The sequence below is a fragment of the Fulmarus glacialis genome, unplaced genomic scaffold (genome assembly GCF_000690835.1).
Source record: "Fulmarus glacialis isolate BGI_N327 unplaced genomic scaffold, ASM69083v1 scaffold7305, whole genome shotgun sequence".
NCBI classification, from domain to species: domain Eukaryota; kingdom Metazoa; phylum Chordata; class Aves; order Procellariiformes; family Procellariidae; genus Fulmarus; species Fulmarus glacialis.
Genome location: NW_009214879.1, coordinates 75,812 through 87,243, shown reverse-complemented (window position 1 = coordinate 87,243; position 11,432 = coordinate 75,812). Strand labels below are relative to the sequence as shown.

Sequence of the window (11,432 nt, the reverse complement as noted above, 5' to 3'; positions counted from 1 at the left end):
AAAAAAAAAGGTGTGATGGAGAGTGCTGTATGGACAACTATCACCCACAAAAGCAGCACTGGCGTCTGAAATGCCGAGCCTAAACAGCTCATTCTCTGGCGATTTCACCATCAGGGAGGTAACCATGGAAAGTACAAAATAATTAAGTACTATTGAAGGTTGCCCAGTAACTGAGAGTGCAATAGTCTAATGCTTTTTCTGTGAGCTTGTACTTGGGTAAATATTTAGGCTTTTAAAGCTTTAAATGACAGTGGACATTGCAGTGGGACACTCTGTGCAAAGCCCTGGACTATGTTTACTCACAGATGGTCTATTACTTATAGGATTCTCTAAAGGCTTTTCAGTCCGGGCAGTCCTTCTGCAGATTGTAGTGGTCTTTGGGTTCAGCGGTGAATCAATCTCTCCTAGAACTGCATTCGTGAAGGTCGGCGCACACACGGCTTCCAAAAACCCACAGCTCTTGGTCAACAGGTGCGAGACTGCGGTATCTCAAGTTGGCCTGGATTGCCCCTATTTCATTAAATACAGATGCTTTCGGTTATGCTTTGGTTTTCTTTTGTAAGGCTCAGATTAGCTTTTTATTGAAATCAGGCTGGTAAGGCTTCAAACCAGGAGGAAAAAAAAAAAAGAAAAAAAAAAAAAGAAAAGAAAGGAAATACTGCCTAGCAATGAGAAACACCCAGAGGCCAAGGTAAGAGCACTTACTGTGAATAAGTGGGTATTAGTGCCTTCTGTTGACAGAGGCAGCACTAAGCAGGGACCCTGTCTGACTGCAGCAGCGTCTGATTGCCCAGCGAGCAGCAATCTAAAATAAATATTTCCATCTCCTAGGCAAGGAGATTGCCCACTTCCCTCTCTCGCACCGGCTCCATCCCTGGGCACCACCGCCTCTGTGTGCGGGTAGCCGCTGCCCAGCGGGTCAGGGCTGCCTGGAAGCGCCGCGCAGACACTGCAGCAAGAGACGCGCCGAGCACGCTGCCGTGCCGTCTCTCACATCGGTGGTACCAGGCGTTTTCAGCGGTAGTACCGCAAGTGTGCATTGGCATAAAGTGTCCAAATTTTGTCCCCAGGAGGTTTAACAGGAGATGTGTGTGGAGAACAGCAACAAGAAATGTAGACTGGCAACAGACACGGAAGAGGCAGGACAAGGGGTGGCCACCACAACTCCCATTCCCTCGCAGAGACCACAGGGCTCCTCTGCGGCGCTGGGCTGTTGGTTTCCATATGTCTATCGGCCAAGCTGCAAAATGATTCAGTACTCACCTCCTTGAGAGGGTGGCCACTGACCTCATTGGGTTTGAATCAAAAAGCAAAAGAGATTTGCAAGACATTGTGCGATCCTTTACTGAAAGCCCAACAAAATAACAAGAGTACATAACAAGGTGATGTATTTCTGGGTGGTGGAGATTTTACGATACCTTTTATTGATCTTAACCTGAAAATACAGCAGATGGGAACAAACGAACAACTGACATGAAACATAACCCCAGCTCAACTTTTGATTACTGGAAGGAAGCTCAGTTTCATCACACGAATGTTCTGGTGTCCTGGAGTATGAACAGTTTCACTGGTTTTGTAAATACACTCAGCAAATGTGGCAATAATCATTGTGCTGTTGTAAGAGCGGGGCAATAGCATTGCTGAAGCTTTATGAGCCATGTTGAAGGTTGGGAACAGATGTTACAAGATGTGCTAAAAGATGTATTTTTCCTATATGAAAGATGAGGGGGGCCTTCTGCCTTAAAATTTTGTATTTGAAGAGAGAGAAATTATCCAGATCTAAAACAGCTTTTGTTTTTCCACACAAAGGATTAGGGAATTGCAGACTAAAGGGAGATTTTTATATGCAATACTGCTTGCTTATATTAGCATCATTTCTTAAATCCAATTTTTTTCTCAAGGCCAGACATTGCTTCTGCAGCTTGTCCGGCTGCTTTTTCTACCCCATCTTGCGCCGTCTTGGAAGCCTTGTCAATAGCTGCAAGAGAGGGAAAAAAGATAAGCAAAAAGCTGGAAAAATGCAACATGGTTTAATATTTATGATGGAAGGGGTAGGTGTGAAAATGATTAGACTGTAAAAATATAGGGATATATCTTTAAAAAAGAAAGGTTCTCCACAGCTGGTTATAGTTGGGTTTGGCAGGACATATTTAGGGCGGGCTGTAAGGCATTGCTAAATAGGAGCGGTCACTCAGAAGTTTTGGGTGCTGAGCTGAAGCAGTATGAGGTGAATGGTGGGACAAAGCTGGAATAGAACGATTTTGGTGCACGTGTGGCCTGGCTGATGGAGGAGGGTGCTTTGGGCTAAGAAGAGCTGTGAATACTGGTGTGTTTGGGAAAGACAATCTTATCAAGTGATGGGGAAGGTGAAGGACAATTTCCCCTCTATTCCCTTCTCCTCAGCGTTTTTGAGGCACCACCGGTGAGAGCTGTGCTCAGTCGTGGGCCATGGGCGCAGGGTCACTCCTGTGCGGGACCCGACACCAGCCGGGATGGGAAACTGCAGAAGGGTCTCACCAGGAGAGAGGAAACCCTCACAAACAGCGTCTCTCTCTTCTCGGGGATCTTGGTTATATTTTGACAATTTTGCTGCCTCCCCATCTAACATCAACAAGTGCCCAAGCCCTTCCTTCCCGTCACGTCATGGAGCTGTGGAGGATATCTGCTCTAAGGAGATACTGCCAATGCATTTTGGCTTTCATTAAACATTTTAGACCCCGAAGTTGCTAATTGTCCCCTCATTCTTAGAAAATTATTAAAATAAGTGAGAATTGAATTTATTTTTTAGTTTAACTTTTTTCCAATCCTCAGGAACGAGACGCCAACGCTTTCCTGATGGCACCTTTCCAGCTGCGGGATCGTTAATGTTTGACCCCAGCTGCTGCCTCAGCAGGCGCGGGGGGCTGGCGGGGGGCTGGACCTGGACGGATCCCTGCCCTCCGGGCTGGGGAAGCAAGATGTATCATAGGGTTACTCAATCCTCAAGAAAGAAGAGGAAAGTTTTTTCTGCTGTACTCCCACAAGTTTTCTATAAAGGAAGCCAAAATCTGAATGCTGTGCATGGGACTCGGTGGCTAGGGGGGTGTCAGCTATCATGGTACATCTGCCAGTAAACTTATGGAGCTACTAAGCAACAGATCCTAAAATCCTTTCCCATGAGATTTGTAAAAGGCCAAAAATTGTCACTGAAACCAAGGACTTTCAGGCTAAGAATGCCCACGGGTCAAGGGGGAATGAGCGCTGCTGCTGGCTTGTGCTGAGCTGCTCCATCGCTTCTTGATTTTCACATCATTTCTCCTACCTTTCTGGCTTGCATCTGTAATTTGGTTGACTGCATCCTGAGTAGCCTGTCCCAATGTGTTTGCTGTAATTAAAGAAAAAAAATTTCATTTCTAGCTGTTCATGTTTATGCTTATAGGAATTCCCTATACCAATTGGCTTTTCTGCATGTCCGCAGAAGGTTACGCCCCTGGCAAGAGATAAGGCTGGTGCGGAGCAGGCTGAGGCTGTGTGCTTTGCTCGTGGGCACCCTGGGAACCATGCGTGTTGCCAGAGCAGCTTGCTATGAGATTAGCGTTCCCCTAGCACCTACAGTGAGCTGAGCAAATCGATGACAGATAAGATAAAATAAGAAGGAGATAAAGAAGCAAAGATTAGCAGTGAGTTGGAATGATGTCATTTAGCTGCAAGTTGCTTATTTTACACTACACTTGCTTTTATTGGTTTTTCTAGCTTATTCTGCTTGGAGAAGCTTGGCCATCTAGCATCCATTTTCTTTGCGGGCCATTTGGGAGTAGTGCCTTTCCCAAAATGGAAGCAAACGCATTAAACAGAGCAGGATAGGAAAAGGGAGATTTTACAAATAAGATATAAATAGAGGACGAAGAGGAGCAGAAGCTAGAAACATAACAGATCAACTCCAGACTTAAAAAAGTGAGATGCATTAAAAAAGTAAGATGTCATTTAATTGTAAGGTGTCTGATAGCTTATGAAAGAGCGATAGCAGTCCTACCACTTTTGCTAGAAGAAGAAGCTGCCCCTCAATGGCATGAATATATTAAGGATGTAGCAAGGACTATTTTGTTTTTCAGAAAGGTGTACTATCATGTTTCTGGGTCTACTATACATTTACTCCCAGGTGTATGGAAACTTACTGTAACTCCAAAGAAGTCAGTGAGGTTACTCACGTATTTCAGCTATACAACAAAGTGTTTGCAGGATCAGAATCCAGGACTGATACAAATTAGACCTTGCTGGGAATGAGCTGCATGCAAACACTGTAAGGAATATACTATAAAATGCTAGCGTAAGCTATACACATATACACAGCGCTGATAATAATACAGAGCTTGGCCCTACAGCATAGGCATAGCTATGACAGAAATGTATGCACAGATTTTTTAAACCCTGCAAAGTCTGGTGATCACTGCTGGAGAAGAATACAGCGGAAACATACTTGTACTACTTCTTACAAACAGTCCATTGCAATCAATATAGAAGGCATTGATAGTCAGGCCAAGTAGCAAACATTAATCAAAGGTTAACTCCAACTTCTTAAAAGGAGAGCAGTTTAAAAACCTCTGCAGAGCATGAGAAAAGACCACCCTGAGCAATGTAGATGCTAGATACAAAGGTTATTACTACCAAAACAGGCTTCACTGCTCTAAAAACACTAAGTTTACAGGTCTGTTTGGGGAGCGATAAGGGTTGGACAATGCTCAGCAGCCGCTGTGGGAGCTGTGGGTGGGTGGAGGTGGTTGCCCATGCCGAGCCAAGAGCCGTGGCCAGCCTGGGGCCTTCTCCAGGCGATGGCCAAAACCTGGCCCCAGGAATTGAAAGAAAAGGAAAAGCTGTGTCCTGCTAGAACCGACAAAGCTACACCGTGTAACTACAGACTGTGGTTTCTGTAAGCGAAAGCAGCGGCTAAGCCCCCCACAACTATACAACAATATTTAATCTTTCTTACCAGCACCTTTTGCTGCACCCTCAGCCTGTTCCTTCAGTCCCTGGAAGTTTTTACCCGACATCGTGGCTTCTGACACCTGTTAACACTCCTCTGCTTCAATAAAATTAAGCGCCTGGCGATGTATAGCACACCATGTGAGGGATGTCCTGACCTGTCCTGGTTTTATATGTTTGCCAGGAGATCTGCTGATGCTTTTGGGGGTGATTGGTACGATGGGTGGAGTTTGAATGTGAGGAATGAGAGCTGAAAATACACACAGAAAAGCCATTTATTTACCCTTCCCAATGAGAGGGTGTGCCCGGGTAGAGATTTCTGCTTCATTGCACTGTCTTTGTTTATAAGTTTGGGGTTTTTTTTTAAAATCAAAACCACAAAAAAACCTGTTCCACCATCACAGACAGAGAAAAACCACTGAACTGAGCTTTGTAAAGAGTGCTGGAAAACTACTGAAGTAGCAGTGCCTAGGCATGGCCAACTTTTGTCCCCACCGGGCTGGTTTCTTTCTCCTTCCTTCATCCCCTAAGCTGAACCTCCTGAGAACAGAAACCAGCCCAAACCTCTTTCAGTTTTTAGCAGTTTTAATCACAATCCCCTCTTAGATGGGCACAGTTGTAATTTATGTGTATTTTTATAAGAAACTGCAAATCTGGTCATCTTTCCAGTTGCCTGCTCAAGTCAGATTGCAAAAGCCCAGGATCACTGAGGGCCTTGCCTGGGTCAGGCAGGTAACCAGTGCTAGCAATTCTCAGGGGAAGGGGAAAAAAGAAGCCAAGTTAGCAAAACCACCTTTTCCTAGTGTGGCTTTGTATTCCAGGTTTTGTTAGTACAGAAATAATGTTTAAATTATTTCCTTACCTAGCATCACTACATTAATAAAAGCTTCTGGCTTTAACCTCTGGTATTTCACAGCTTTTAGAATTTATGTTTTCTGCCACCAATCCCCAGTACAAAGAAACTTTGTACAAATAAACTCTTGGCAGAGTTGGGGGGCCAAAGGGCTCGCCGGCTTTGTGGGGCTCAGATTCCTCATCGCCATTTTCCAGCATACAAAGCACCTCGGTTCAGATGTTCACACTCACACCCATATTCATCTTCCTGAGGAAAGCTTTTTTGTTGAGAAATGGGCACGAGAACAAGATGCCGCGGATAAACTAGGGTGGGAAGTGACAGTGCTCATCAGTTTAGTACTTCATTAGTACCCAAGTGAGGAAGAGCAACAGAAAACAAGCTTAAATGCATTCCTCTGCGGCTCCTATTCAGCCTGTCATTTCAGAGAGCTCTTTTCAACTTTTGCACCGCTGGCACCACTCATTTATTATTTCAAACAGCAATTCTCTTTCCCCCTCAACAGGTCAATTAGGATTTTAATTACACATTCACATCAGGTATCTTTTTCAATTCCTTGCTGATTTCTTTTTCGGAATGATTTTCTTATTTGGATCTGCAAAAGCCCAGATAAAAGACACCCAATATTCTGGGGCTCTGGCATTTTTGGACAAAACCACTAACACAGACCCACTTATCTTTCTTGCCCAAAGCCGAGAACCTAGCAACAACAAAGCCATAACAAACAGGCGGATTTCAGCTGCTCTCACCCCCTTAGCCAAATCGCTCCTGCCTCGATTAACTTTGTGCAGAGTGTTCGTGAGAGCAAGGAAGAGGCTCTCCAGCACCCACCAGGCAGCTTGTCACGGCTCGAGAGAGGACGTGCCGAGGCTCCAGGAGCAAATACTTTCCAGTTGCCCTCCCAGTTCTTTTCTACTGCTGGAGTTTCAGCTCAAGGGCCCCGCCGACGCTGGCCGGGGTAGTCCGCCTGAAAGGGAGAACAGGAGTTTGGGAGAACATTTAAAACTGATGCACACTTACAGCGGGCATTAAATGTGCACCACATTATAGCAACTTTTTAGAGGCCTCTTAGCAGGTCAGGTAAATATTGTTCTCTAATTCTGTGCTGACAGCCACCTAGATTACTCCAGCTCCAACTATTTTGCTTCCAAGTGAAAATCTTTGTTCGACACTTTGAGCTCAGTAGGGGCGTCCGATCTGTGCCACTGCTTGCTTTACCTCCTGCTCAAAACTTTAAAGTAGTGTGAATTTGTAAGTAAAACCTACACCGCTGTCAGCATAGCAGCATGACTCCTCATCTAATGTAATCTTATACTTATCATTAAGATCATTACCCTGATTCTAAGCAAAAAAAAGCAAAGAAAGCAAATTACACTTGCCCAGCAAACTGACATGGTGTGATCATTATAATGCAGCCCAGAGTAGGGGGAAAAGGGACCTTTGGTATAGTATGTATTTATCCCATATGATGGGACAAATGGTCTGTGCATCAGGTGGCTCGCAGAGTTACAAAACCACATCAGAAAATTAATGGAATGTATTGCATCATCTTTATTCACTTTGTGACTTAATATTACTTTTTTAAAGCTAACATGAAACATTTTGAACTGATGTTAGATATAGATTAGAGCATTCAGATATAAAAAGGATGATTGACCTGAGCAAAAAAGAGGATTTGAATTTCATCTGCTCAGAAATTTACAGCAATTTATCCCTGATTTTTCATTTTGTTCTGTTATGAATATTGAAACTACTAATGTAGATTGGATCTATTCCTGGATTTTGTAAAAAACTATTTCTCAAAAGAATTTAGCCTTCTCTTGGCCTCTAAAGAGAATAATATCACAAGAGAAACTGTTGAAAACTTTTCCTGAGACAGACTGTTTAAGGAAGAGTAAAAGTAAAAGAGTAACTTGTTTCTAATTACAGATCAATGAACTAAGCGAACTAACCATATGGCTTTAAAGTCATTCCTGGCCTGGTCCAAGTTATAGGTCATCTGACTTACATCCCACTGCATATAACTCCTGACACTAGGTATTCATGGTGGGCTTCCATGGGTCTCATACAAGTGTCATGAGAAGTGTTGGAGCTCACGATGAGCTGGATGTCCCACCTGGGCATCAGCCTTTCCTGTGAGTACAGCGGGAGTTCAACGCGCTTGTGGCTGCCCTGGGATACGAGTGGCTACATTTTCAAGAAAGTCAGCTTTCAAATATGCGGTCTTCTGAAATGCCATGTCTCTGCTATCCTGAACATCTGGGTGAAAAAACAAGCTTTTTCACGAACTGTTCCTCCTCATGAATCCCAGTCTTCGCTTTGACTCTTTTGTATGCTTCTCGATTGTCTGTCACCACCGTCAGAGAGGATCTAACCATCACTTGAGGGACCTGGCTGGCAAGTATTGTGGGATTGTTCATTTCACTATTGTCAGTTCTCAACCATGTTGTCTCATGACAAGAAAAGAGGGGGTGGGGCGGGAGATTATAAAGTATTTTGAAAGCCAAATCCCAAAACGCTACAGCCTGTGTGCTCCCTGTCTCCTGACATCTTCACATTATTGACCCAAAGCTCCAGCCTCTGAGTACATCTGCAGTTTCTACTCCGGTTCCCCCCATGCATCACCTCTTTCTGAATGGGTTTCCTGGTCTTTGATTGCATCATTTGGTGTGTCCTAAGGTCAAATCAAACCGCCCACAGGTGGAAAGTTAGTTTGGACTTTTGCTCCATTCAGCTCTCGGTATCTGCTGAGACTGCAGACAGAAATCCCGGTTAACGCCAGCTGGGGTAGGTACCACGGTGTGAGGGCAGAGCCACATGCCGAGGTGCCCCTGAAATTTCAGGCTATTCCAAAAGTTACTCCACCTGGTAATGCCGGGGCACATCGCTGACGTTGCTTGGCCACAACCGAGACGTGAAAAAGCGTCACCGCCCCCAGCAGCACTGTCTGCTCACCTCCAGCGGGTAACCTATCCCACCCACACCCTTCTCCCGCGCCTGATTCCTCGGGCTTTTTCTCCATATTCTGCACCTTCTCAGTCTGTTGTCTGTGACGAGCAATTATTTGTGTTTGAGGAAAAAAAACCCAAAACTGATTCCTTAAGTGCTAGGAGGGCTCCATGACCCATGGCTCTGGAGCTGGTTGGCAACTCCAACCATGCAGCCCAAATAGCTGTGAGCTAAATCTAAGGCACTGCAGAGAAATTAGAAATTGTTCTGATCTCCTTTCCTTTCACTCCTCTCCTATGGCGTCTTTGAGCACCCTCTCACATATCAGCAACATGAACCCTTCTGTTTTTATTACCTGATGAAGGTAAGAAGTAATTGATCAGAGCCACAGCTCATGGTTTACAGATGAAAACGGGCAAACAAGGTTAATTAAATGGGAAGTGTTGACATTTATTTGGTTTTTGATCAATTATAATTTTACCAGGGTTGAGTTTTATACATAGGTACGGTTTCCATCAGCAAAGTAAATGCAATGATGTGTCAGGGCTGAGAAGTTTTACACAGACCATTCCTGAAGTTAATGAAGTGTGCAGCGTTCAACATCCGCAGGTGCTAAAAGAGCCTGATATTAGTGTGGAAGGGATGTGATGTTTATATTAAGAAGTAGAATTGTTTTAAGGAATAGAATTGTTTGCTGAGAAAAAGATACAATTATCATAAGTTATAGGTTAGTCATTTAAAGGATAGAACTAAAGCTGTTCTAATTAAGCTAAATTAGCCCTTCAGTTAAATACAGAAATATATTTCTGGGAGAAGAGTAGGTCTAACTGATTCTTCATTTACATGGGTGGCAACATTCTCCAGAAATCATCAGCCAGCTCTGCTTCAAAGCATGAGATCAAAATAAGGCCAGTATATACAGATTTCTTTACCTTCTGGTTTCTGAATCTTCAGGCAGTGTCTAAGTGAAGTGTCCAGCTTCTGCCATCTTCTGGAGCACTGAAAACGAAAACCATGCTTAAATACTGGGATTTTTGTGGAGTTTCATGATATCCTGCAGCTTGAGTATTAGGAAAGAAAAAAAAATCCTCTGGTCTTTAAATTATAAGGGGGAAAAAGCTGAGAAAGGCTTGACCACCACCTTAAGATCTGGCACGGGGCTAGCGAAAGAAATAACAGGTCTACCCCAGGAGTGGCTAGGAAAGCCGAGGGTGTGAGCTGGGACGTAAGCCGAGGGTAAGGCCCACAGGAGAGCTTTGTATATTTTTCTAGGCACCCTGAGAGGAAGAAGCGCCGTGGCTCTACCCTTCCGGCACTCGGCCGTGCTGCCCACCCCACCTGGGGCTCAGTGGGAGAGGAAAGGTGGAGAAGCAGAGCTGCCGAGCTTGCTTCCCTCCCATGCTGGAATCCACCCAAAAAAGCAGTGCCAGAGCTTGACAGAGGAACTTAGCGCTGCTAACAGACCTGTGCGAAGTCGTGCAGGCAGGGGTTTGTCTGACGTTTAGAAAGCTGAGTTTTAATCTGAGTTTTTTTCTGATATGCTATTAACGGTATGGAGTACCTTCCTGTGGTTGGGTAGGGCTTCAATGCATTTATGAAACAGTTAAAATAAGCTACGTTTCAATATTGAGAAAAGTCTCAAAGTGGTGAGAATGTGTGATTGCATATATTTTATGGAGAACAGTATTAAAAAAAACAACCCTTCAGTTTTTAATCAGGTGCAGTTTGAGTTCAGTTTTAGGGCAGGCATGAAGTAGGCATGACTTTCAGATGAAGTGGGATTTTAGGAAGTGTATTATTACCTGATTTGCATTTAAATTAGTGGAATGCACGTTGAGATATTCTGGAGAGAGCCAGTGCTTTCTCATCTGCAGCTCAGAAAAACATCTTTGAAAAATCAGGCCCTGCATGCCCTTGGCTAAAATGTAGTTGTGGGGGAGCTCTCAAAGGCTGTGAACTGTATCAGAACAAATCACTTAATAAAGCTTAACTGCAGTTTTACATGGTAAGTAAGTTTTGCTGTTACAAGGGGAAAAAAAGTGTTTTTCAGCATTTTGTTGGTCATTTGTGTGGTAAAGTTGAGGCAACAGTTGGCAGCGGCTGCTGCTGGCTCGCTGGATCACCACGGAGGTCTGAGGGCGAGCACCCGGGGTCACGTCACCGGGGACGGACTATGGCCCTGCCGCGCTGGGCACCGAGCGCTGCCTCGTCACGGTGGGATTAAATTAACAGCTTCTACGAGAGAGGTATCACACATACAAGGTCCACTTAAATAAGCTCTCGATCTCCCAGACCATGACCTATCAGCAAAAAATTATTTTGCAAGTGTTTGCTTCCATCAGCTTTTACCTGGGGCGGGAGGATTCCCGGCACCTCCCTTCTGCCGCGGGGTGTTTTCTGATGCATCTCCTCCACCCTTCCATTCTTCAGTTTCCTTCCGTCACCTCTCGTTATGCTTGTCTGAATAGTCATTAAAAGTACAGAATTCTTTTCCACGCAGTGAACCAAACAGACATACAACAAAGTTTAATTGAATAATTAATAGACAATCTTTTGGCTCTTTTAAGACAGACCCTTCTACTTCAGGAAGACGGCAAAGGCCGCTCAGACCGGCACCTCTGCTCTCCCCGGCTGGGTAGCGGCCGGGGCGGGGGAGCGGGGGGAGGGAACG

The 11,432-nt window shown here is 44.6% G+C and overlaps 1 protein-coding gene across 1 annotated transcript; it reads right to left on the bottom strand.

Moving 5' to 3' along the window:
- Positions 1–1,871: 1,871 nt before the first annotated feature.
- ADIRF (adipogenesis regulatory factor) lies at positions 1,872–5,027 on the bottom strand. The gene is made up of 3 exons (XM_009578731.1): positions 4,967–5,027; positions 3,302–3,364; positions 1,872–1,978 (listed from the first exon to the last, which is right to left on the bottom strand). Exons 1-3 carry the CDS (start codon positions 5,025–5,027, stop codon positions 1,872–1,874), a joined length of 231 nt encoding a protein of 76 aa, XP_009577026.1.
- Positions 5,028–11,432: the final 6,405 nt, after the last annotated feature.

Coding starts and splice junctions, on each gene's coding strand:
- ADIRF (XM_009578731.1), bottom strand. CDS start 5,027: ATGTCGGGTAAAAACTTCCAGGGACTGAAGGAACAGGCTGAGGGTGCA. Junction 3,365..4,966: donor GGGTGCAGCAAAAGGTGCTG/GTAAGAAAGATT, acceptor CTTTAATTACAG/CAAACACATTGGGACAGGCT. Junction 1,979..3,301: donor TACAGATGCAAGCCAGAAAG/GTAGGAGAAATG, acceptor CCTCTCTTGCAG/CTATTGACAAGGCTTCCAAG.